Below are 27495 nucleotides of genomic sequence, written 5' to 3'. Positions count from 1 at the left end.
AAAAAAGGGTATTCTGTCAATATAAAGATACAACATGATCAATTCTAGTCTCACCTCATGAAAATGGTTCCATACATAAGGAAATGCCATTTTTATTACTAACCAAACTTCACAATAACATGAATTATAAATGACAATAATTCGGGTGTGTTGGATCTATGTATTTCCCAGTTAAACTGGAAAGTTAAACATATGGTAATTTATTTTTTTTTATTGCTGGAATGGGACAAGCACATGGAGCTAGCTCTAGTGTATGCTGCTTGGCAACGGTCAATACCGCTCCAGGTATTAATCCAAGAATTAAATCTTATTCACACTATGTTAATCACAAGTTGTAAATATAATCTCCTGCGTTCCTCTCCCCAATTCTGTTCTGAGAGACTGTTCTAACTGGGTTTTGATACTCTCCAGTAAAACAACAACATAAAAGAATATATTGAACGGATTTTTCTACCAATATTTTCTTGGTTACAATCTTCTGGTTTACTTGAATTTATAGATTTGAAGAGGATATACTTGAAATATTAAAAGGAAAATCAAAGGAAAGGAACTTAATAATTAAACCACAAGATGAAGTACGCATGGGACCGATGCAATGTCACTGATTCCAGGATGATGGCTGATACCGTTTGAAGTCTGTGGTTTCTTTGAAGAGTGGATAAAACAGCAATGAACTCTAATCACAAGGCTTCAAATTCTCTGTGGCACTAATGCACTGTAAATATTGATTTGCTTCTGCAGCTAAGGTGCCTTTTAAATAAGCACTCGAAACGGTAAATCTAATAATGAATTACAGGGAGTTTTAAAAGTCTAAGAATTAAGGAAAAATTAAATTAAAAATCATGAAAGTTACCACTAACTCAGTTCTTGAGCCACATTCGAGGACTTGAAGTATTCAGCAATGAGTCCAACACTATAACTTCAGAAAGAATTATGTGTGACAGAGAATCCCATTAAGTTATGTATATAGCCAAGTTCTGCTAGAAAATGGTTATTTGTAGGATAAATCTAAGCTCGATAACAAAATGCTCACATTCATAATCATGAAATTCTGACTGGAAGTCTCATTTTATTAAAAGCAACAGCAGTTTCACCATAAATTACAAAAACAGCCAATACACATTTTATAACCATCTTTAAAGGTTGAAAACACAGTTTTACCTTTCCTTCCTGCCAGCAATTCCATTTTTATTTTAAAAGGGTCATCACCTCCTCTGATTTTCAAATATGCTCACGAGCAAAAAGCATTTGAGGATCTGGCAAATTTCATCCATAAAGCTGAATATGTCGTCCTGCATGCAGGCATTCAGCGCAAAGCACGGTGGTCTCCGAGCAGAGCTAATATATACCCTTCCCATAGCAATTTCCTCTCAGATGTCAGCTTGGAGGGCACGACTAGAAAAATACACACATATATTTATACAGCACAGCCAAGACAATTTTGCTCTGTGAAGATTTCAACGGCTGTTTCAGCTCCTCGGTGCCCCTGCCAGCTTGCACAGTTTGGTGTGCAGTGAGTTTAAGGCACAGAAATGAGGAATGATCTTTTGGTCGTTTCTGGCCACCTCACACAGACCATCAGGCCCACGACTGATGAGTAGACCTGAACAGAACTGGGATTTTTTTCCTCTCCACACTCTAGAGTCTTGTCTGGGAAAATGATGATTCAGTAAAACCAAAAAACTCTGTGGGAAAGAGTAGCTTTCGACACGGAAAGACAGAGTTCCCGAAAGTGAACCCATAGATCTATGTACGTACGTCAGGGTGTGCTGTATACACAAGACACACATAGATCCTACCTCAGCACCAAGAAACTGGTCTGTGGATGGGAGATAAAGACTCAGCAGTTTTACTGCCTCTGTCGCCCGTCCAGCTCATCATACCGCTCAAACCCTCATCTGGAATCCAAGAGAAAGGATGAATGAGGGTTATCCTGGGGCTCAGGAAAGCAGGACTGAGCCTTTCAGCTTAAAGTACTTGAAATGACAAGTTAAGACTTTGTCTATATTTACCTGAAATATCTTTTAAAAAATATTTAGATAAGTCTTGAGTTTCACACTCCAGCACAGCCCCCGAGCTCTGGTTCCGATTTCAGCAAGATCAGTTCAGCTCCTCGTTCCACTCAGCTGGACACAGCGAGAGCCAAACATCCCTTATGACCTTCAAAAGCTCAAATCCCCAAATCAGTTCACCTTTCATTCTCGCAAACCTCTGGAGACAAAACGATTGTAACTTCCAAAGATCACTGAGGCTGTTGCAAACTGGACTACCACACAGCGTTTCAAAGCTTCCTCTCTTCAGATAGAAGAAAAACAGTTGCAGACAAAAACCAGCTGATTGTGAACTTATCTACAAACTGCACTAAACTCCAGCAGCAGCTAACATAAACCAGCACTTCTCTACAAGATTAACAGAACAGTGCAAATCGTATGTAGGAATCTCAAATTAGAAAAGAAAAAATACTGAGAACATAAGCAGTTCCAAGAGGTGAAGAACAACTCCTCGGAGAAGTGCATCATCTGTCCTGCAGAAGCAAACTTTGACATGCGAGATGGAGGTGGCTGCCGCGAGGCATGCAAGGCAGTAGCACTGCAAAGACACTACCAGTTGCAGATCTTTCAGAAACATACTTTTGGACATGACGGCAAAGGCAGAGGCTATCTGTAACATACCACCCACTCTCTCTTCATGGCCTAGAGTGTTATTTTTCTCTCCTCTAGAATCCCTTCCACTTCTAAGTATCTACTATTTAATAAAAAATTTTCCAGCGTTTCCCATCGTGAATACTCTGTACTTGGTCAAAAATTTCATAATTATTTTATTTTCTGAATTTGTATTATTTTCCCAAAATTTATCCTCCTGTTACTAGTTATCTCCCCTTCACTTACAAAACTATCCTTTCCTTTCATGTATCACTGACAATTACAGCATTTCTCCCCTACACGGTGCCACGCAGCACATTACTTCACTGCTGCCTCTCTTAATTCTCTGTTGCTGTTCATTTTTGTAAATATTATTCTGGTCCTCATTTGTTCAGAAGACACCCAGAATAGTGTATTTCTCTTACGAAATACGCTCAGTGCTGTCTTACAGGGAGTAGTATCCTCCTTGTCTTTTTTTGAGCTTTGACACTAATACATAGTCAACAATAATCACGTTTGGGTACTTTATTGTCACGGTATCAATCCAGAACATCCACAGAAATCCTAAAACTTTTTCTATAGCCTCACTTCAGCATCTGTGTCTTGTTAATTAAAGTATACGTTCGGTTTAGATCAATATTCTTATACGTTAGCTTCTATTTATTCAGGCTGAATTAAACTGTATTTTTCCAGGCTGTGTACTACATCTCTATTGGGATATTTTTCTTTCCTCCATTCATATTATTCTCCTTTCCTAGTTTATCAACATCTGGAAATTTAATTAACATACTATTTACAGTACTGCTTCTCCCAGATTTAAAGACGTTAAATGAAACTCATACTAACAGGAATCCTCATGACAGCCTACTGGACAACAATCTCTAGACTAAGATTGCCTCCAACTTTTAAGATTTCTACGCTGATTTTCAAACCATAGTGAAGTGTTTATGCTCACATTAACTTGGAATTCCCAAGATGCTTAAATTTCCTTCACATACTTTAACATTTGAAAATATTATACCAGTTGCGCATCATTCACCTACAAATGCCAACTATCTAGTGTTGATGATTGTCTCTTTCAGAATTACAAGAAAGCTTAAGATGACACAGTTTAGATACTTAGCATTTCTCTACATGAAAATATGCTTATGCTTAAAAACATCAACTTCTAAAATGAATTTCTCTCCATTCAGAACTCTTGGTGAAGTAACAAGACTGCCATCCTCTTACAGAGATAAAAAAAAAAAAATCATTGTTAACATCACACGATTCCAGATATATACTACTTCATGTACAAACCCAACTGTTTTCAGTTATTCTTCTAGCTATTCATCTTCAAACAACAGCTTATGTACTTCCTCACAGGCATATTTTCACTGTTATCAAATACTGTTCTCTGCTTTCTTTAGCTTTAAAATGGCACGTTTATATGCATTTGCACATTAAAATCATGAGAAATCACAATTACCCTGTTTTCCTCACACCACTGCCCCATGCAGTTGGAGACCTGGCAGGCAGCCACATCAGGAGCGGGGCAGAGGCCGTACCGCGGCACTAAAAATGCACAACGTGGTCTAGCAGATGGCAGACGAACGAGGCAGGTCGTGGGACTCTTTACATTCAGCCTGTAAAATCTGACAGGTGTGCATATGTCCCTAACCATCACAAAAATGTAGAGAAAATATACTTGGCTCTGTAAACTGTACAAACAAAAAGCCACTGCATGCTAGCATAGCTTTAAGAAATAGCAAACACGGTATTAGCATGCCTACGATCAAAACCAACTCATAGGAAAGTAAGAACATCTCTGGAAGAATGGACAGCAGTGAAAAGAAGACACCAAGCCACCAAAAAAAGTCTTACTACAAAACAAAAGAAAGAAAAGTCCTTACCTTCTTAGTATCATTTTCAATTTCTTTTAATAGAACCTAAGTTTTCCATTTTCCCAACCATGACTGCTCAATGACTTTGAGATTTAAAAATAAGAAAACATCAACCTGCCACAATTATATTTTAATAATGAGGTAATGTTAAATCCTTATCTTGAAAGGCCTTTAAAATAACAATCTTCCTTCTATTTCTCTAATATTCTTTCTTCTTACTTTTGAATACTGAGATCCAGGAGGAAAAAGATGATTGCACCTTGAAACTCAATTTACTTAGACACTGACTTTTAAAGCTAATTAGAGAAAGATCTTTAAAACCGAAATTAAAATTTAATTACCTACACCCTCTCCGTCTCCTTTCTCTGGGCTTTTTTCTAAAATGCAAATATCTTTGCATGCCAAAAGAAAAGACAAAAATGTCAGATCTTACAAATGTTCTACTCGTCTCTGTCAAAAAATTATATTTCAGTACGTTTTAATGAGCTCAGTCTCAGTTTTTTGGGTACATTCTTTAAGGATTTCCTTAAAGCCTGCTGGATTACCTCTTTACCTATTTTCCCACTATTGCTACAAATCTAGGAAAAATGCACTGCTAGTCCCCCAGATATTACAATTTTTTTTGCAAAATCGCATCCCACTCATTACTTCTTCAGACACTTGTGTGACAGTAGAAGCATCATCAACTTTGCTACTGCTGAAGTTTTTCTGCTGACATCAAAGATCATGCCTTGCTAATAAGACTCTGATTGATATTTAGTTATATTAAAATGAAGACACTATGTATTTTGTATCTGCATTCACAAGTCATTTTGCAGTGCAGGCAAGGGTTTGCAGTGACAGGAGCAAATTCCTAGCTGCTTTGAGTTGATAATGTTTCATCGCTCTAAGACACGGAAAGGAAGTTGGCAGATGTTTTTCTTACCACAACTTTGAAAAATCCCCTAAAACTGAATGGTAAAATTGCTCCTGTTGGTGAACGTAATGTGGTGATGGGAAAACTGTACATTGTTTATGGTCTAAGTGTTTTGGGTAGTCTCAGAAAGGCTCGCTTGGAGGAAGAAGTTTTCAACTTTTTCCTGGACAGAGGGGAAGAAATACAGATGCAACAATAGGATTTAGATTGCAACTTGAAGAGCTCAGTTGGGAAGAACCACGAATGCTATAATGTGTATAATACATGCTATGGTTCTTTCATCACTGAGTTTCAGCCAGAGAAAACCTGCTGCTGTTGCCAATGTCATGACCCCCTTCTGGTCCCCAGGCCACCACTGTGCCCTTAGGAGAGGAAAAGGGGTGGACAGAAGTGCCATTACTCTGCAGTACCAGATACTAGGGGTTCAGAACTCCTGTCAGTCTATATCCGTTCTGATTTACACTAGAATCAACTTTCTAACAACATCTGCTGCTGACAGAGCATCATCATCTCCCGTGTGAGATGGGGATTCGTATGCGGAACATAACCAGATACCAAAGAGATAAACATGCTCAATTGCAATTCAGCAGGTATGTGCAGAGTTAGCAAGGGACGACTTCTTACACAAGTCCTTACAAAGCTGGTATGGGAATCTCTCTCCTTCCCTGCTCTCCATCAGAACCTAATGCCGCGCCCATTGGCTCATGAATTATGACACTAATTGACTTTTCAGGAAGGTAACGGTCTGCAGTGCCCCAGAGGGCTGCAGAGCTCCACTGCTGCCCCTCAGCGTCACCTCTGCAGCTCCTGCCCGAAGGAGACCCTACCCACCAGCTGTTTCCTGGGCAAACAGCAATGAAATGAAACTTATGGCATTTCTACTGGGCTTTAGAAGGGGAAAAAAACAACCAAACTTCTGGATTAGTAAAGCCATCACATCGCCGAAAAGCCCAGTGTGTCGACAGGGTATGGTAAATAACAGGCAGCAGCAGGGTGCTATCGGTATCTTAACTACGTGAACTGTGAACAAGTTATGTATGATGGTTGTTTACCTCATTTATGTTTGAAACAGTGAGGGAACAGGTATTTCTTTGTGAGTCATCGGATGAATACTCCATCTTTGAAAGCGTCTGGCGCATCTCCACGTTTCCATGGAGCAGAACCTCCTCAGGGTAGAGCAGGCACTGGGCACCTGGCCTCTCCTCCCGCAAGCTGGGGCGAGCATGGCCAGCGCCAGCCTTGCTCCGCCGCGGAGAACTACAGGAATAGTCAAAAACCCAGCTGGGGTTTCTCTGAGACACAAAAATGATCACTTACATCCAGATCGCAGGCAACTGTCAGGCTGGAGAAGGCAACAATTTGGGGATATTAGCACCTGGAGGTGGATCTGGAGCTCCGTTACCCCAAAATCCACGTAGCTTCATTACAGAACTTATTTAGACAGATTTTTAACTGAAGCATAATAGTTCTGGTAACCAAGAAAACTTGGCTACAATTATTTAAAGGGGCGCTTTTTTTTTGGTCAGAAATTACCTGTGCATGCATTTTCATAGCTATACGCACAAAATTTAAAGAAGAATGAACGTGTGGGAAGGAGCAGCTTCTATTGCACGCTACTGAGTTTCCGACATGGCAAAAAAAAATTACAACTAACATCTATAATAAGATAGAGTGAACATAGACCTGAACATCTATTAAAAATGACTAACAGCTTCTGCAATTTTAATGGCGCTTGTTCGTGTTTCCATGACAGAAACATTTACTAGGATTATTAGAAACATGTTGGTACATTCATGAAACACGCTCTCATTTAAAGTGTTATCAAATCTCTGCGAGTTAACATTTCGATGAGCTCATACCTACCACTGATGACCAAGAAAAGATCTCAAGCAGAACGAGGAAAAGGCCATGTCACGCCACCCCATGTGCTCAGATAGACAATTTTTAGCAGAAGGCTCTTCTGCACGCAGGGACTAATACAGCTCAAAGGCAAAGCACAGAGCATAAAGATCTCAAGAATATTATTTCCTGTCGTTCAGCTACAAGTACCAAGCTGGATCCCTGAAGAGAAATCCAGTATTTGCGTGTTTAAGTAATGAGATGAAATGCCACCAACCCTCCTCATCCACAGGGGATGCACGGCAGCGGAGCTGCCATGCCCACGACACGGGAGGGCAGAATAGTGCGGCTCTCTGCAAAAAGATGTGATGCTGTGCCTGACCTTTCACTGGGGGCAGGTTGGAGAACAGTCTGGGAAGTGGCGAAGTTTGGGGACTACACAGACCTAACGGCATCCAAACAAGCTCTTTCCAATTACAGAGTGGGGAATAAGAAGCTCCATCTATCAGCACAACATGCTGAAATCTTCTCATTAACTCTCAAGGTTAAAGATCACTTTCTGCAGAAAACTCCGGTGATCCCAGTAGCCAAATAGGGAGTAAGACAATTTAGACTACATTGGAAGTTGTTAGTTAAATTGTTTGGATATTGCCCACAATGGGACAATAAAACAGAACATCTGCTGTTCTCCTAGGGGTGACAGACCAACAGACATCTTTAATTATTCTTCTTTACTAGAAACAGATTATAATAATAAACTATATTCCCTTCTTTATAAAGCCATGCCTAATGAGCAGTAGGAGACGAGCTGCTGCTTGAAGCATGTGCAAAGTTGAGCATTCCTGTCTATCTGTACATGTACTGTACAATGTGCCTTACAACAGGGAGCCTGAATTGTTCTCTTCTGGAAACGCAGAAAATTTTTTAAACCTTGGAGAAACTTTGGCAACATCTATCTTTTTTGTTTTTCCTTCCCTTTTTGTCCAACCCTCACCTCCCCTTTTTTTTTTTTTTTTCTCTTCTCCCTTTTACAACCCTGGAAACACACAGTTACGCTGCATGCTTAATTACATACCTCTCACTCGTTGGGTTTTTTTTTATTTCACTTTGCCAAGACTGAAGAGAGTCAAAAATTATTCCTAAAAGTTCAAAACCAAGAATAAGCAAATAGAAAGAGCCTCGGCTGAAGTTCAAAAAGAAATTTCACTACATGAAAGACAGTTCATGAATTTTTGGATCAATGATTTTTTCATGCTTGCCGTTGCCAATTTTCATTATAATTTGTGATTGGTTCTAGCCCAGAGATGAAGATCGTCTTTCTTAGTGGAGAAACAGCTTTAGCCAGAACTAACAGAAGATATTTACTGAAATACTATGGTATATACTTCATGCCAGAATTTGTCAGGTTCCCAGCAGCTAACTTTCCCAAGCTGTCTCCACACCACAAGCTTCCCTCCTTGTCTCATCCTAGAATGTGCTACAACAATTTCAAATATCTGCACGCAGAAAGGGAACATAAGGCAGACAAATTTTACTTTACAAAAATGACTGATATTTTTAAAATTATGATTATTATTATTCATTTTACACTATTAAGGAGTATTCATTCCATTTCATTCTTCAAAGGAGGTTAATAGGTATTTATTGTTCTGCAGTCCAAAACGCACTGATACACTGAAATGAGAAAAGGGAGGGACAGCCAGTGTGTACTATTTGGTCCTCTTCCATTAGCACAAATAGGCTGTTGCTTTAACATGAGGAATCCCAACAGATTCAAAGTGAAATCCACAATCCAGGACAGTATATCCAGGACAAGCCCTGCAAGTAGTCAGCTGGACAAGAGTAGTCTGCAAAACCCCTCAAACCCATTGCATTTTCCACAGAGCAGAAGAAAAATGTTGATACATCTGATCTGGCAACTGAATGCCACCTCCTGCACCTGAACCCAGTTAAGTTCATACTCACACCTCAGTTTCTCCACGTTCTCCCTGCAGAAAGATAACAAGGTTGATAAAACCTCTACTGAGGACAGACAGAAGAGAAACAAAGAAACTACAGTTCCTCTAGTCCATATGAGGACTAGAGCCTTGGCCAGGGCTGCCTGCGCATGGGCTGATGGACAGAGTACCCACCTCCCTGAGTGGCTCCACTCAGACACAGCCCTGCAGCGCCATGGCTGACAACCTCAGTCAGCGAGAAAATATATCCAAGAGTAAAACAGGAACATGGAAGGGTGACTATCCATGCAGCTGTCAAGATGGAGATGCAAAGGAGGAGCTTCCCTTTCTGGATGAGAGGCCCAAGCTGCACTTTGATGCCACAGTCAGGACATAAAGAATGACTAAGAGCACTACGGTGACCAACCCTTAGCATCCAGAGGCTTCCCCTACCCAGCTTGTAGCTGCATATCTGTAAAATGCTACTGCTATGCACAAAAATAAAAATCACTGTAATAACATTTTTTAACCTAAGTCCTTCATAAAGGCTCTGTGAAATCCACTTCAGATATTTTCCACTCCTCAAAAGAAAGAAAGTTATCTTGCATAACCACTAAAAGGAGTCCACAGGAGGAGAAGAGAGCCATCTCCTGTAATGACGGAGTTACTTCTTTAACCCACCTGAGAGCAGTGGATTTTACTATCTTCATTTTTATCTTACGTTAGAATTTAGAAAGCTTTCTGGTATTAAGACCTCCCTAGCATATTGAGTTTTCAATCCATGCATCCATATGGTGTTTGTACACAGCACCTGGACATTCACAGAATAAACACAGGGAAGATGTACAAATGACTGTGAGTAGGAGAACATCCATAGGATCATCGAGCAGTCAATGGACTTCTAGGAGGAAACCACCTCTGGTTTTTGAAGCATTTAGTTCAAAATCTGAAAGTTAACTCACATATAAATTGCTCACATATATTTTGCCAAACTACACTATTTTTACATTACACATCATGCCTCTGACTAAAATCTACTTTACCGTTTAATAAAAGTAGGCATCTTGAATTTCAGGTAAAATGGTAAAATAAGAGATCAAAGAAATAGCTTAGCACTGTTTAGTTACCTATGTTTATGTAATCTCTGAAGGCAGAGTATTTTAACAACTATATGAGAGTTAGTGTATTTAATATGTCACATGGGATGTCAAAAAAATCTACCACATTAAATAATATCTAAGATACTTACTCATCACTAAGAATAAAAAGGCTATTTAAAACAGAGAACCCTCATGCAGATGTTTAAGGTCATCCCAGACCAAAAAGTAAATTTGCATTCATAAAGACACACATTAGTTTTAGCTGGGATCTTGTCCATACAGAAACGGAAACATTCTCTTCCATATCATCTGCATAAACACTAAAAGTATTTCTTAAATGTTTCTGAAACTAAACAGCTTTCTGAGAACAAGTTCATTACTCTGTGTTTCTTCTCTGGAATTTGTAAAACTATTTTAAAAGTTATTAATTCATGACATAGTTGACTTTTGTGTCTCAGATGAGATTTGGATTTATGTATTTTTAAAGCATTTGAAAATACGTCCAAAGAATGTTTAGCGCCCTATCTCTTAGACTCACAGTTCAAATTCAGGAGCAGAGAAAACTTACCCATTGGTCGCACAACACATAGGCAAAACGCAAACCTCCTCAAAACGTTTTAAAAGGGAGCCAAGCCTAAGAACATGTGGGAAATCTAGTCTAAATCTTAGTAATGGAGGGTTGTCCCTGCCTCTCCATAGCAGAACGTTTCTGAGAGAGGGTGTCACCTTCATCATGCAAAAGCCAGCAAGAGGAAAGGCCACTGGCGGCGGAACGCCCCTCGGGGGCAGGTTATTACAAACACGTTGCTGCTGGACCGGAGGGCAGTTGGGCTGCTCCCCGTTCCATGCTCAGCATCAAGCACCCCTCACTCACCTTCCACAGGTTTCATCGGTTCTTGGAATACAACCATCATTGCACTTTTTGTGTGATTATTATGACAATTCTAATGTAGGGCAGATTAAAATAAACCAAACAGGTATATTTGCTTTTTCTGAGATTACCAAAACTGTTTGTGTAAAGCAAGGCTGCTCTCACATTCCTCAGAAGCAGTCGGGTTATCTCAAGTACCACTACTGGAATAAAGAAAACGATCAAGTGTAATCATTTTTTGCTGTTTCCACATAGCCGGAGAGAAAAGCAGTTGAACACCTCCGAGAGCTTTGCTGCTCCTCTTCATCAGCAGCACCTCAGCAGGGCTGGGAAGCAGCTACACTGAGAGGAACAGGGGCCAAAACCACCTAAGCCCCCACTAATTCAGATGTCAAAACTCCTCACTCCTGGTTGGCACAGGGACAGCGCTGGGATGTCGGTGCCCTTGGCCTGCTAACTCCAGGAGCCAGGGAGAGACAGAGATCGAGAGTCAGCGAGATGCTGCTGCTCAGCACATCTGTAACCTACGGGTAGGTACATAACATACCCCACCGCGTCACTGAATCCGGCAGTCGCAGAATTCCCACGAAACACTCCCAACACCCCTTTCCGACCACAGAAGGTCTCCAGCTCTTGTCCCTGTGCATCCTTTGTGCTTTAGGGAGTCCTGTGACGCATCCAGAGAGGACAGAAAGCCACCTTCTCAGTAAATGGACTTCACAACACCGTAACAGAGGCGCTTTAACAATTTTGTTTCCCTTTTCATTTTAAAGCAGAAGAAAAGGTAAGACCTGGACATCACACACTTTGAACTACAGTTCTTTTGGGGCTCACCTGGACATGACTGAAGAAATACAAGCTTAATCTACAAAATTATAGTATTAAGTTCTTTAACAAAACATACTTTTGCAGATCTTGCTACCAAGAAAAAACAACCCCTCTGGACCCAAACTGGAGGATGAGTGAACAAAACAAATAGAAAAATGATTCGATCAAAATTCCCTCGGTAGCATGAGGCTGAAAAAAATTTCCTACTGATTTACTACATGGCAGTTTGCTTGTCTAGCCTTTCCAAATAGCGATCTAACATTAGTGTGAGGACAGCGAGAGGGAAAATTACTGCCTAAGTGGCAGGTTTGTTATTGTTTGACAATTCTAAAGAGTTCACTAGAAACTTCTAAAAGGAGCATCTCTAATTCCCTGAAACTACCGATAATCGGCCAAGTGAATGGAGAACAATTATGAAGAAAATTGAATGCTTCCAAACAGCAATTTGCTGTATATCCTGGATTAATATTGCATAAGCATTTTTAGTCTTTTGCTGTAAAAGCAAAGGGATAAAAACCTAGACCCACAAGCATTCTTGCACAGTTTTCCTCACAGAATTTTATATCATCATCATTTTTACATTTTTTAATCATACTTAGCATTTATGTGTGTCTTACATCTTTATCCTATTTTTCTTTCAAAGAAAAAAAAAAAAAGCCACATCCGTAAGGTAAACTGTCTTCTGCCTTGAAGGTTCAACAATAAGCAGTCACGCCACAACAGCACGAAGCCCCTAATACAGCCAGAGATATAAGCTGGTTTTTCCTACTAATTAAGTCAGACCACACTTGAAGCCATTGTTGCAAAATACAGTCTCGGGAATTTTTTGTGGTACAGCTACGCCAGCAGTTGGCCATGAAGTATGGTAAAAAGGAGAAATACGCTGGGAAGAAAAGGGCTCAAGATGTCCATTTTTTAGCTGAGCCAAAACAGATCAGTTTCTGTTAAAGGGCCAAGAAAGTGGAAAAGTCAATGCAGAATTTTTATCAGCCCCAGTTTCCCGGGTAGCAGCTCAGTCACCAGCCAGTCCCACAGGAGAACGAGACCAGCCCAAGCCATGGTGGTGGAACCACAAGCTGTACCTCCTCCTTAATCTGCACTAAGGAGGAGATGAATTTAAAAAAAAAAAAAAAAAAAAAAAAGAAAAAGAAAAATAGCTTTAAAGCGAATTTTCTCCTTTTACTCCTAAAAAAATACAAAACAAACAAACAAAAAAAAGCCACATAAAAAGAAAAAAAAACCACACACTCCACCTAGACACAAAACAGGGCATGGATGAATGAGAAACCAGGTTCCTGGAGGGTTTGCAGGGGAAAAGCGTATCAGGGCAGTATAACTAGGGAAGGAGAGGCCATGGCAGACAGGATGGAAAGACTACAGAACCATCCGGAACGGACACCATAAGCAGGGAGAGAGAGTGCAGCTGGAAAAACTGCACCAAATAAAAGAAATGTTAAGAAAACAAATATAGAAGAATGTTAAATGAGAAAAGCACAAGTCCAAGTATGCAAAGAATCATTCGCTACACACTGCAGAGCTACGGCGAGACTCCAAACAAGCCTCGTAACTCAAATCCTGAAGACACCCTGTGATCATCCTGTCAAACACCTATATAAGCCCAGGTACACCGTGCAATAATGTCTGCATTTAGTCTTTTAACTTCTGTTGGAAATACAGAAAAATATTGACTTTAATTTCAAGACTTTGGGAGATAGAGAATCCATCAAAGCCTCAGGACTGTCATTTTTAAAGCTCTGCAATTCAGTGAATGTCTTTCCACGTCTGAGACATCCACAGTTTGCGTTTCAGAAAAGGTAATTCAAAATGTCATCATGCACTTATACAAATCTAAGATTACACACAATACCATTTTTCATTTTGTGATTAACACTTGAGAAATAACAAAAGTGTAATCACGCGGGATTATCTTTCCTTTTCATGTCTTTAACTTTTTTTGCGGTTTCTGGCATGGACCAGGTCTCAGATTCTACGGATAGTTTTTGCAAAGAGAAAGAAAGGGAGAGAGGGAGGGCAGCAGAAACCTACTGGCTTCTCTCTCATAATCATAAATCATTTACATGGCTCCTGGGATAATTGTTTATATGGCAAACTAGCTCCTCTCCTCTTTTTTTTTTGTTTGGTTCTTTTCTGACCCATGCTTCTTTGTTCTTTAATCCTTCATGCCTTCTCTTTTCCTTTCTCCCTCTGTTTCTGATCACAGACTGATATGAAGTGGTTGCCTCCTTTCTAAAATTTCCATGAGGCGTCAAGTTAACGCAGCTGCACCAGGTTTTCAATCTAGAAGTCAGCAAATGGAAACAGAAGGAAGGAGCATCAAGTCACCAGCTAACCTTCTCTTGGGCTAAAGCCTTGTCCCCGTCACACGTGCTGAGCATCTCACGTTCTGCAGCTTGATAACTACAGACAGAAAGCACAGGGCACACCGAGAGCCTTAATCAGCAGCCCTACCTTTGACATTTCCTCACTTTTCACTGTTAAAAATGACCCTTCAGGTGTCTTAAAGTAAATGACAGAAACAATAGTGGAGAAAAAAAATCAAGTAAGGAAACACGGAACAAAGAATTTCTATTGCAGCGCAAGTGGAAAAAAAGTAAGAAAAGAGTTATGGCTAAAATGAAACAAATACATTTAATTTGGCCGGTTAAGGTGAAAATTAAACTCTGAATTAAGTACGTGTATCCATGAGTGAATATTATCATCCATCTTGCTTAAACTATGACTTTAAGATCACAAACTTTTCCCAAGGTAACATCATGAAAACAATATATTTTCTTTACACATTACATATGCCACTCTCTTAAGTTAAAAAAAAAAAAAAAGGAGGAAAAGTGAAGAAAAATCACAAGTACAGCTTTCCTTACAAAAGCCATCACTTTTGATACAGCATAAGATGCATTATTGGATTTAATTAGTTACTAAACTTACTAAATTCTACAAAACATGTGGTCAATGAAATGCCTTCCTCCCACAGAGGTCTGAAACTCTGTTCCTTTCTGAGGAAATTCTAACTATGTACCAATCTTATCTGCTTTCATACAGAAAATCTCTCATCCTAGAACTTAAGACATCTGCCAGAACTGGGAGGCATAAAGTAGAGAAAAACAACATTGATTCACAAGGACTCGGTGCCTGTTAAACACGATTGGATTTGCAGAAAAACCTTGAAAGCACATGTACTCAGAAAATATTTAAAACATCTGGTGAAACCTCCATGAGGGGAGGGGGGAATACAAGCTCCTAACATGAGAACAAATTAAAATACTTCATTAAAAATATTTTTCACCCCTAGTAAAACATTCTGACTTTGAAAAAGAAAAATGGAAATGAATGGCGCAAAATCCTAGCCCTGGGAGAATTCAGAAACTGAAGCCGGTACATGGCACAAATTGCTCAGTATGAGTGAAGCTGGTGTACTGCCTTGAGGGTCTGAGGAGTAATTTAATATTCAATTCAGCCCGTAATAGGAATCCCATGCAAAGAATTCACATCCACAAAATCATTCTGGTAAAATGCAGAGGGAAGTAAGACTCCTAGAAGACTTGCTTGCACACCAGCAGTCACACCAGGTAAACAGTGCATAAATATCATTTTACGGTGCTACCCCCAAACTCACAGACACTCAGAACTTTAAGGAAATTCTAATATAAAAGCATAAATGTTTAACACGAGCAAGCACCGCCCTCCTCCGCTCATCCCGCTGGGCAGGTACAAGGAGGAGACAGTGGGTCCAGCCCCGGCACAGCGCCCACGGCCCAGCCCGCAGCCTGGGACAGGCTCTCCAGCACGGCCGCCCCATGGCAAACCTGCTGCCCGCAGCCTCCGGAGCGTGACCATTCGCTCCCGGCCCCACCGAGGACACGGCTCAAGCCTGCACTTCTTCGGGACTCTCATCTCCACAGGCTTCCTGGATTTGCTGCCACCACAACGTACTACTGCACGGATGAATTGCCAACAGACACGCGCGAGTTAGGGTAAACCCTACAGCTAACACAAGAAATATGCAGCCCGAGCTGCAATAAAGAAACATCTATATGTATTTGCAGATGCAGTTTCACAAAGACTTTTTCAACCTTCACCCCGAGCCTTGAGCTACATATCCCGCACCCCTGGCCGCTGCCGAAGTGCAAACTAGAAATACTACCCCAGTACCAGCACTAACTGCAAACACGCTTCCCCCAGCCCTTACGGACAAAGTGAAAACACTTATTTCACTGCAACATTACCTTTTGAGTAAAGAGTTATGGGAAAGCAGGATTACGAGAAGACTTTGTCCACTTATGTTATATTACTTCAAAGGTGAACTTAAAACAGAGGTAGGGGTAAATCATCTGCGTGTACAATACTCACAGAAATATTACCCACTATGTCAAACTAGAGCAATAACTTTATTCACTCACTTAATGGATATTTCTCACGGATAAATGTCATGCAGTGCATTTGAAAAAGCAGTTCCATAATTTTTTCACCGTGGCACCCTTAGTAAGCCCTTCATTTTTATTTATTTTTCCGTGAGTCAAGAGCCCAACTAAAATTTTAAATAAAACATGAAGAGACTTCACTATGCAAGACCCTTCAGATGGAAATCATTGCAAAAGTCAGGCAGTGCTTGACCTAAAATCCCTCTGTCATCTAATGAAGGTCTTAAACATCAGAGCTTAAAATGGGTCGGAGCAGAAGAAACTAACGTCATTTTTATATTTGGTGGATAAAGCCTTCATATGCAGAAAACATTTCTGAGATTTTGGTTCCAAAAAGACCAAAAGCAGAGAGATCAAAAGAGGATTTAGTAAAAATCATGGAAATATTAATTTTTATCTCATACAGGGCTGATTAACAAGGCAGGTGTGTCTCTTCATTCTCTAACTTATCAGAAACTGGTGAACATCAATTTTATTCTTTTATATAATCTTCTAAAAACGAACTGCTAGCATTGCTTCAAATGTTATTTCATTTGAAACAGCCTCGGTAGTCACTTCTCACTGTCATTCTCTCTGCAAACCTGCAAAGGCATTTACTTTAATAGCCTGTATTCAAGGGATGGCTCCTTTCCCCAGACCCCCCTTCAGAGGCTGGGCGTGCACACGGAGAGCTTCCCTCTTCCGAGCCCACAGGGAGCCGGGACAGCCTGAAGGGTGGTAAGGGCAGGACGGCCATCGCACCCAGACGGTGCGCGAGGGAACGGGGTACAGAGGCTCTCGACCGCAAAGAGCAGTGAAGACAACGCAAGCCCTTCAGTGCTCATTAACTCCGCGTCATGCTCTTCCCACAGATTTAGGCTGGCTTTTCAGTGCCACGTGGCAGGACCTGTTACACTTCAAGGTCTGAGAACGCGTGGCAAGAAAAAGTACAGCTGCCTCTTTGCAGAGGTTTACCTGTTTGGGAGCAGCACCGCATAAAGTGACTGGATACCAGCGTCAGACCCCCCAAGGCAGATGATACTGTTGGTTTAACCATAAAATTTCACAGAAGTTTCTTAAACCCAATTTTAATCTGAAAAAAAGCTAACGTGGGACTATCTGCATTCATGACATACTGCCTATGACCCAAATACACTTCCCAAGCATAATCATGGCTATGTAGGAACTTCCTATGGCCACATAAAATTGCTCTGTGGGTTGAACTGAGAAGCTCTTGGCTTTGTAAAATGCCACTTAGCCTTTCTCTTCCAAATACACAAATGACCATTTGTAAGGCAACAAAGGCAACATCCTACTTCACTTAAAAAAAAAAAAAAAAAGTCTTTCACATAAAAATTTAGTTTTACAGTGTGAGGTAAGTCACACACAGAATGGGATCCACTGGCATCTGTTCCAGAACTTGCATCTTTCTCATCAATGGAGATCAGCCAGCACAGCTAAGTCTAGGCCATAGTCCATCACATCCTGAAATAAGGTGTAAAACAGTTCAGGTGAACTCACCCAAAAAGTATCTAATTCCTCTCCAGGAACGAGAAACGGGACTGCCTCGAGTGTTTAGCTCAGATGCAGAACCTGAAGTCTGTTGATATTAACCTCATCCGTTGTGTCTGCTTCGAATCAGCTGTTGCCCAGCAATTGCCAAGAGTCCCAATTTTACTTCCAGTTGCAAACAGTGCTGTACAGAGAGGTGAATCAAATCCAGCCCCACAGGATGAGGTTTTAATGGTTGATCAAAGTTTGTTTTGAGAAGCCTAGTCCCTGACTCGTATGCACAATTTCCAGAAGCTAACACAATGGTTTGCTATTGCTGTCTTTGCACTGCCCTTTACTGTATGCATGCAAGCAGCAGTATAAATATTTTAACTTAACCTAAGCACCACTTTTTGCTTTCGTTTGTAAACCCACATGGTCCCCAACTCCCTTCCACATATACAATCACTTCCCGATTCTATAAATCCAAAAACACTGACAGAATCAATTACCTAAATCCCTAACGGAGGCAAGAAACACAGACCTGGAACACAGCCCGAGTTCATGTCCGCCTCCAATCCCAAGCAGCCGAGCTCTGACATTGGCCTGGGTGGCGAACACCACCCCAGCGAGGTGCCCGCCATGTCACAAAGGGGAACGCCGCCTGCCGCCGCAGTGTCACAGAGGGGGAGGCGAGGGGGCCCTGCCTGCAGACCAGTCGGGGACACTGAGCCAAGCTGAGCCAGCAGGAGAGCCAGAGGTGGGCTCATGCCTCATCTCACCTCAGACCGGGATCATGGGCTCAAACCAGGCTTCGTCACATCCATGGCATCCACTGCTATTGGGGGCCAAAATCTCTGGAGAAAAGTTCTCCTACATATATTCTCACCCAAAATGCTTGATCTGCCCCTAATATGAACCCACAGCATTTCTGAAGATGGAGCTCATCTTCCTTACGCAATTCATTTAAAATTTACGACAAGAGATGGGTGGGAGACGAAACAAATTTTATCTTTCTAAAAGTATGAAATAAGGCAATAAATTAATGGAAAGTTATTTCTCATCCACTCCTTTATTTCTGTATCATCTTTCAGCCCTTTTCAGTGCATGAGAGAGTAAGTAAAAAACAAACTAAAAACCAAGCCTATTCAACTAGCACTAGCCATCTGTCCCTGTTTCATCCCCCTCAAAAGAACATGTCAAGACACAGAATTTAAAGCGACTTTTTCCCAGTAATCTCCAAAAGAGATAGTCTATCTCCAAAACACATCCTCGTCTGAAAAAAAGAGTATGTGAGTTCACATGTTGCAAATGCAATAAGGAAGCAAGAATCCCTTGTGAATTAAGAACAAAATCAAGCAATAATGCTCTCACTGAAGTGCAAGGTTAGCCTAATTGAGGATATACTTTAAGTATAATATCTTACAGCCTTGGGCTTGTGGTAATAAATATCCACATCCTTCTTTGTTTGGGGGGTGGGCGCACGAGCTGCTGCCTTGAACACAGCGTAACCCTGCAGCCAGCACGGCACAGAGCCCCCAGCAGCACAACGCTCTTCACTAGCCCTACAACACCCTTTCCATTAGATGTCCTGCCTAGGACTGAGCGAGTAACTAAGCACATTTGACAAACTCTGCATCCCCTCCTGTTGGCAAATTGTCTGCGAGTAACTTATGTCAGTAATCAACCCCCCAGAGACCAGCGCTGTTGCCTCAAAGCAAAGCAAAATGCGACCAGGATACCAGTTACTCCCGCAGACTGGTGGTTCTGGATATTAATGATGCCTTGAAGCATACTGTTTTATCACAATTCAGAAGTACCACCTATAAATACTGCATGAGGTTTTTAGAAACTGTTGAATAAAAAAAAGTGTAATATGTACACATGCCTCCATAAAGTAAAAAAATCTCAGAGTGGTTGTGTGTACTGTGAAAAAGCATTCCCTGCTCATTTCAGATTCATGTTCCTTTGCCTTCACTGCGCTCCTTCTTGTTTGTTTACAATGAAATAACAAGAAATAGAGGAGTAATCAAGAAATTATCTATAGAAAGAGTTATTAAACTTACTGATACATGTGTGTTGACGAACTCTTTCAATAAACAAACAGCTTTATCACAACAGGATTAAACCCATGATACCACAATGCAATGGAATTGTGCAGCTACACTGTAATGTGTGACTGGATAAAATGGCATAACATTTTTGCGTACATAAAAACACAGTTCCCTTCAGGAAAACGTTACCTTTCATTTAAAGTAGGGGAAAATAAAACCCAGCAACACCAACACCACCACACATGCATATCAAAACATTCTGAGAATACAGCTGTGATTTCCATAATAGCTTCTTGTTCAAGTGATCATTAAATCTATTTAAGATGTCAAATTTAGACTAATATCCAAACCTGACTTCTTAAACTATTCAAATTCAATACTTCACATCTTCATAACCCTTCCTTATTATCTCTCTTGTACTACATTGTGTAGGTATGGTAAAAAATACCACCAGGTATCAGATACAATACCATCTTTTTATTACTCCCCATTATCTGTACTCAAAGATAGAAGCCCTCACTGTATGGAATGACATCTCGAAATGTCTCATTACTTAGGCTTCCTCTAGAGTTCTAAAATTCTTTACTTTATTGGTTTCAGTGATTTTTTTAATCCTACTAGAAGCTAGAGTATTTTGCTTGATGGTGTACTGAGAAGATTGAAGATATTAAAGGTTAATTTAGAAACTTAAGCAGTTTAAAATCCATTTGTTTTTACAAACGTGTCACGGCCTCATCAAAAACACATGGTTTTTAAACCGCTCAACAATCCCAAATTAACAGCAGAGATCTATGCTTGGAGAAAACACCAACTGGAGATCACTCAAGTCAGAACTGTGCTGTGGAAAGAACAAATTTAGCCTCATGGAAGAAAGCAGCACCTGGTACTGATTTCTTGATTCAATAACTCTGGCTTTGAAACAATCACATCCTTGATAGAGCTACAGGGATATATGTGATAAGAACTCCTGAACGGCAAGAGCACCAGAAGGTGAGGAAACAGACTTTGCTAAATCTTCTCCTCAAACTCTGATGCATGAGAAACCTTCCTTATTCAGCTGCCAACAGCTCGGTGCAAGCCTCAAGTTCGGGGTTCTTTTCCTTTTATCTGACATGGTAAAGGAAACATCTGAGAACCTGGCAAGGAAGCAAAAGTGGGAACATTGGTTAGGAAATCTTTTGGATTTCATTCCTGGAACTGCACTGGAATGACGGGCACCCGAACACCGACTGGTCACCGATGAAGGCTCCTGACCAAGGAGACTCACATTATGGAAAGCTGACCTGACCCAAAGCTCGGTGGAGCTAGTGGAAAACCTCCCATTGACTTTAGCAGGCATTGCCTCTAAAGCCATAATCTTTCATTATAAATGTGGATGACTTTATCTACATTTTGTAAGCAGCTATTTAACCCTAGAGATAACTCCAGCTGATAAAGCTCCAAACATCTGTTTTTTGATGAACTCATCTTTCTCTTCCTCCCTCTTCTAATCTCTTGCTTCCTTAGTTCTTCAACACTTGAAAATGACTTTATTTCCATATATAAAACTGACTCACGGTTGAATGAGGACTCAAAGAGATACAAACAAGAATGAAAAAGTTTGGCCATATGTGGGAAAGAATGCCGAAACCATCGTCATTTTTGAAACCAGGACAGATATGAACTCACCTCTGCAGTTCTTTGCCGACATACTAACATGCAGTGTCCCAAACCTTTAAACAAAGGCACTTAGAAATATTAACAAATTAATTCTGAGAATATGCATTTGGGACTCTAGATAAATACTTGTATGAAATCAGTGAAGTGCCATATTTAAAACAGCAATTTTAAAGTACTTGAAATTCACACACTTATTTATGCACTCACACCTTTAACTGGTTTGCGTAGTATTGGATTTTTTGAACACTCAAATTGTGAGATGCTAAGAAAAGACATATACGTATTTAAAACAGATGCCAGAAGTGGCTCACCCGTGGTTACCAAACAACCCAATGGCTTTGCCAGGAACAGGACAGATCTGCCACCACCAGCTGGCTGCCTTCCTGCCTTACAGCACAGCGCATGGCACCGCTCAGCAACGCGCAGAACACACCTCTGAACCATTCCCACAAATACTTGCTTGTTACATGAGGTGTAAAAATGTTTTTTAGGCCTCCAGCTTACCAAAAATGGCCTTTCCCCAGGAAATGCCAACTGCCCTTCTCTTAGCAGACATGGAGAATGAGAAAAAACAAATACATTTGAAGCCTTGGACCCTATCAGTTTTTATCTTTTCTTAACTAAATGAACCAGTCCTTCCAACACGTGGTCATAGTCTCCAGTGCATCTTACTCTTGTTGCTCTCTTTCAGCTTTCTCCAACTTATTTACAATTGCTCCAAGTCTGTCACCTCAGCTCGTCACTTCAGCTACAGTCTTCCTGCTCACAGCTACTTCAGTGAGCCCACAACAGCATTCGCCTTTGATCCTTTGATGGAAGAGCATAATGCCCAGATGCACCATAATAACGCGCTACAATGCCCAGAACCTTCTGGCTGTTCACTAGGATTGCACTGCAAACTACTTTTTTCTTTCTAGATGCAGTGACTGTGCACACCTCACTGATTTCAAAACAGTTTATAAATGTATGAAGAGAATGCTGAACTGAAACCTTGACATCCAAAGTGCCTGAAACTCCATCTTAGCTTTTTATGCAATACTCTATATACCAGTTCAGATTTATTAAAATACTGAACAGTCCTTAACCTAAGAGAGCCCTCAGGAGCTATACTTGATATGTCCTACTAATTTGCCAGTGAACTACTAAAAACTACTCTGAGGGCGCAGAGAGATCCACACATTCAAATGCAAGCAAGGTCGTGAACTTCAGTATCTCAACAAATTCACAGCCAGAGTCTGCATGCATGCTCTCACCTGTGAGAAATAAACTTGCTGCTTATTGCAGGGTAAGGGCACGCATGCACACAGGGAACCTTAGAGCAACAGCCACGCTGCTGGGTCAACAAGGACGTAAGATGCAACAAGTTCTTTGCTCCTCTGCACTTTTAGTACATCTTCACAGCCAGCTGCACACTCGCTTCTTATCATTCTCATCTAGACCAGGGTTCTTTCCTGCTTCTGTGACCAGAATATGAAACCGATGCTCAGAGTCCTACTAAAATATGTAACAGAGATCACTTGAGCAAAGACATCACCGAAGTGCACCATTTCCAGCTAGCTCTTCATCATTTAAGAAATGACGAAGAAAATAAACTTCTCTGGCCAGCGTTTCGGGGAGATGTTTACTCTCCAGCCTTTAGGAGAACCTTACAGTTACCCCATATCTCCTTTCAAAGGAACTGACGCACCTACCAAAGGCATCCTGAAAACAAAAGCAGCAGTCTGGTAAAAGGCACCGCCAGCTGATCTGTGTCACACTGCCACAAACCAGTACACTCCTAAACCATGCTGGGAAGCTGCACGTGCACAACGTTGTGCTTGCACAACAGTCCGCTAAATATTTCGCTATGAACATCATTTGCTTTTACAAATAATAGCTTCAAGAAGCAAACAATGTAATTTTATTATTTCGAGTCACAGAATTACACGGTAACTTCAGAGGTTGGATGAGATCTCCGCAGGTCATTTGGTCCAACGCCTCCACACAAAATAGGACCAGCTAGATCAGGTTGCCCAGGGCCACGTTCAGTCTCTGAGCAGCCTGTTTCGCTCTTGAGGTGAAAATTGTTTTCCTAATATCTACCTGGCATTTTCCTTGTTGTAACTTGCGTTTGTTGCCTCCAGCAATAACGTGTCCATGTGAGAAGAGTCTGGCTTTATCTTCTTGATACCCTCCCATTAAACAGCTAAAGGAAGCAAGAAAGACCTCCCAGCCCCCTCGCTCTTCTCTACTTTGGGCCAGGAAAATAAAAAAAAAAAATAAAAAAAAAAATCAGTCCTCTAAACCTCTCTAAATATATTTTGCAAATAATGTTCTATATTAAAAATGCTTTTTAACTGTAACTGCTGAAATGTTCAGAGAGACCTGCAACATATAATCACACCAAGACCAAGAACTAAGACCTCCCTTGGTTATTTAACACAGCTAAATAACTTAAAAGGAAAAGCAGACAAAGAGATGACCCTTTTCACGATATCTCATGTAGCTGGAAAAGGGTTTTATTTACAATATTTAAATGCAGTACTGTGAAACAAACAACTTGGTTCACAGGCAGTGCACCCGCTGCTGAACTGTCACTGCCTGACATCCTGTCTTATCTGCCAAATTGCTCATTAGGTTTGGCAATTTTCACCTGCGCCTCCAGTTTATATTTCAGCGGGGAATAAACATCAGTCTGCTTTAACAATCTTCTGCAGTGAGCTTCCAACCTCTTCTCGGAAAGCACACAGGCACACACAAAAAACGCCTTGTGTACTGTATGCTTAGAAAAAAAATGCATCTCAACTGATGAAATACAACAAGAGGAAGTTTAACTTGGGTAACAGAAAAGCACTAAAAGGGAAAGAGCTAGGTAGGAAACATAAATAAACCAACTGCTAGTATCGACGAATTGTATTTTCACATTGCAAAACGACACAGGGGGTATGGGCCTGCCTCCTTTTTGTTTCCACATTTAGATAGGAAGATTCAATTTGACACAGCCCCCCACGTGCAAAGTACAGGCTGTGTTTGTGCATGGGAAAAGAGGGAATCCAGATGAATATTACTTTTCCAGCTGGACCTGATCTAGCTAACCTTTCCCTTGCTGGGAGAGGAGCGATGGCGTGATCTATAAACAAACAAAAGGGGTAGCATGGCAACCAGAACAAAGAGAGGAAAATCTCAGCAGGCCCTTAAGCCCCAGCCTAATGCACCGAGATGCTGCCTCCGAACGGAGCCCGCTCCGTACCCCTCGGGTGCCGCTCACCCCTCGGGTGCCGGTGAGCGGGAGCAGAATGGCACAAAGCTACGCTTCTGCCAGAGAACTGCTGAGAAACAAGAGCTCAGCTCGCGAGCAAAAAGCACCAGAGATGTAAAACAAAATGTCTAAAATGCTATAAACCAATTTCAGACGGAATACTGTTTTTCATTTGTTAGAAGTAAAATATTCACCGCCAACCCTGCAATTAGCTAGAAAATTACAATAATTACAGCAATTTTGTATCCCATCTCCAATCCAATTAATAGATATATGACCTTGTCAACATGTAATAATCAGGATCTGCATCTACCACAAAACTGGATGGGTTTTATTTGCTGAATAGAACTTACACAGTAAGAAGATAATTATTTGAAATACTGAGAATACCATTTGTATGCTATGCTTCACTTCACAAGTTATCAAGGAAATACAATAGGGATATTATTTCCATTTTCAATGTATATTTAAATGAAATTCTTGAAATAGGTATGTTTAATATGGGATAGTATTACTGGACTGGGATGCTAAGCCTGTGGTTTGGAACATTTAAAAAAAAAAATACATCTAATTGTCAGTATTAAAAAAAAGCAATTGGCTAGACAAGAGGACATCTCTGATTTGTGATAACACATTTATGACAAATTGTTTCACCCATTTTATTTTTGCACGCTTTTATAAAAGTGTCAAAAGAGCTATAATTCTTAACAACAGTTTTAAGTCTTGTGCATTTCTATAGACCTTTGTATTGTAGGGTCTCAAAGCGCTTTTTGGCCATTTTAGCAATCAGTGAACTAGCTAAGAATTCCATGTATTTTCCAGAGTGACACCAAAGATAAGTGAGCTGTCCGATATATCACCGAATTTTATCTGTGCTATGCGATTTTGATGCACTAATACACCAGATGATCACACTAAGGAGAAAATATATTTGCCTGCTCTAACCCCCCGAAGTGGAGAACCCAGGAGGACAGCTTTTTGGCTTATGCATGGAAATGAGATATGCATTAAGCAGTGGCATACCCTAGTGACAGCAAAACAGAAGGGTCCTGAAATTCCAGGATGCTTCTTTATTCTGCCATTAATCCTTTCCCTAATTTAATTCTGTGTTGCAATGAAGCATAGTTATAGCATGAAAAGATACACGTTCAAGTCTATGTAAGCTAATTGTTAAATGTGGTTCCCTTAATTTTATAGAAAACACTCTTGTACAAAACCCCTCAAACTTAATATAGAGCTGTAACTTTTCCATTTGTGTTTTACCCGATTACTTAAACACAGATTTTATCCATTAAAAAAAACACCTTCAGAAAAGTAATCTCTTGGGCATTACAAATAGTTGTTTAAAATGCTATTATCTGTAGAATATCAAAGGTCTGACTGATAATGACTTCTGACAAGAATTTTCTGGAACGGAATCACTACTTCAAAACTTCGGTGAGCAAAATGATAGACATTTTTGTAAGTGGGGCACAATGCTTTATCCAACATTGTCTTGTTTGCATGGTACTTTTAACAACAATGAAAATTACACACTAAGTTTCATTTGGTGATTCTTCTTCTTAGTAAGCTGAAATATTCAAAGATCCTGCCTGAGCAAGAACTGTGAATTCCTTCCTTTGTGGCTTTGCAACAAATCTTCCCCATGTTGAAATAAACAAAATAAAGCGATGTTCCTGGTTATGGTTTCTGGGTTTTAAAGTGTATTTTTGCAACCCAGTAAATGCACATATCAGCAGGTGTTTTTACGGAAAGGTGACAAGCATAACCTAGCAACATTGACAGGTTCAGCAGAAAGTGCTCCTATCTGTAGTTTCTTTTTACCCTTTTCTTCATTAGATGGAATAAAACTGGAAAACTGAAAATTGCATTTGGAAACTTTGCTGTGATTTTCAGTGTGAGGACAATTTTAAACTGGCAGCACAGAAGGAGCTTATTGTTCCTAAAAGCAGTTTATAAATAATTTATTAAAACAGAAAGGTTTGTTTACTTGCATGCAACAAGCATTTACGCAGTTTCTCAATTTTGATCAGCTTTTGATAAGGACAGATAATGAATCATATTCCCAGCAGCATGAATGGGTAACAGCACTTGGCATCCTTGTAAATTAAGATGAAACACGCTGAGATACCGAGAACGTTTACTTACTTGCACGAAGGACTGAAGGGGTGACCTCAATTTCACTTGTTGCTTGGTAAGGCTGAAAGGCCGACGCCGTGTTGGAGCCAAGCTCACTGCCAAAAATCTCCGGGCTTTGCGTCCCCGTCGAGCTGGCGCTGGTGCCGTCACCTCCATGGTGTGGATCTTGCTCATCAAACACAGCTACAAGCTGCAAATGACAATTTAATCTACCGTTAAAAATAAAAAAAACTTTCAACAACAAAGTGCCATTGTAGATCAGCATTTCATCACTTCTTCCCACCAAAGAGCAAGAAACGTCTATCAGCAGAGACTCAGATCAATGCCTAGATCACAACATCATCAGCTCAAGGAAAGGCAGACATTAATTGGATAGTACAAAGGGTCAACAGCTCCGATGGGACACAAAACCCATCCCTGCGTGCCACAGAGTGAATGGCACCAAGTCAGGAAAGGAAGGGTTGCACCTTCCCCAGCAAT

The 27495-nt window shown here is 40.6% G+C and overlaps 1 protein-coding gene across 14 annotated transcripts in view; it reads right to left on the bottom strand.

Annotated features, from left to right (window-relative positions):
- The window catches only part of PARD3 (par-3 family cell polarity regulator), a 461531-nt gene that overhangs the window by 275547 nt on the left and 158489 nt on the right, over positions 1-27495 (bottom strand). For all 14 annotated transcript variants that reach the window (XM_063324476.1, XM_063324481.1, XM_063324479.1 and 11 more), the window contains exon 3: positions 27025-27205. In XM_063324476.1, the coding sequence (XP_063180546.1) occupies positions 27025-27205 (181 nt within the window). The remainder of the gene's footprint in view (positions 1-27024; positions 27206-27495) is intronic.

This window comes from Chroicocephalus ridibundus, chromosome 2 (genome assembly GCF_963924245.1).
Source record: "Chroicocephalus ridibundus chromosome 2, bChrRid1.1, whole genome shotgun sequence".
In the NCBI taxonomy this organism is placed as follows: domain Eukaryota; kingdom Metazoa; phylum Chordata; class Aves; order Charadriiformes; family Laridae; genus Chroicocephalus; species Chroicocephalus ridibundus.
Note: the sequence above shows the minus strand (reverse complement) of the source record. Positions and strands in the feature narration are given on the sequence as shown.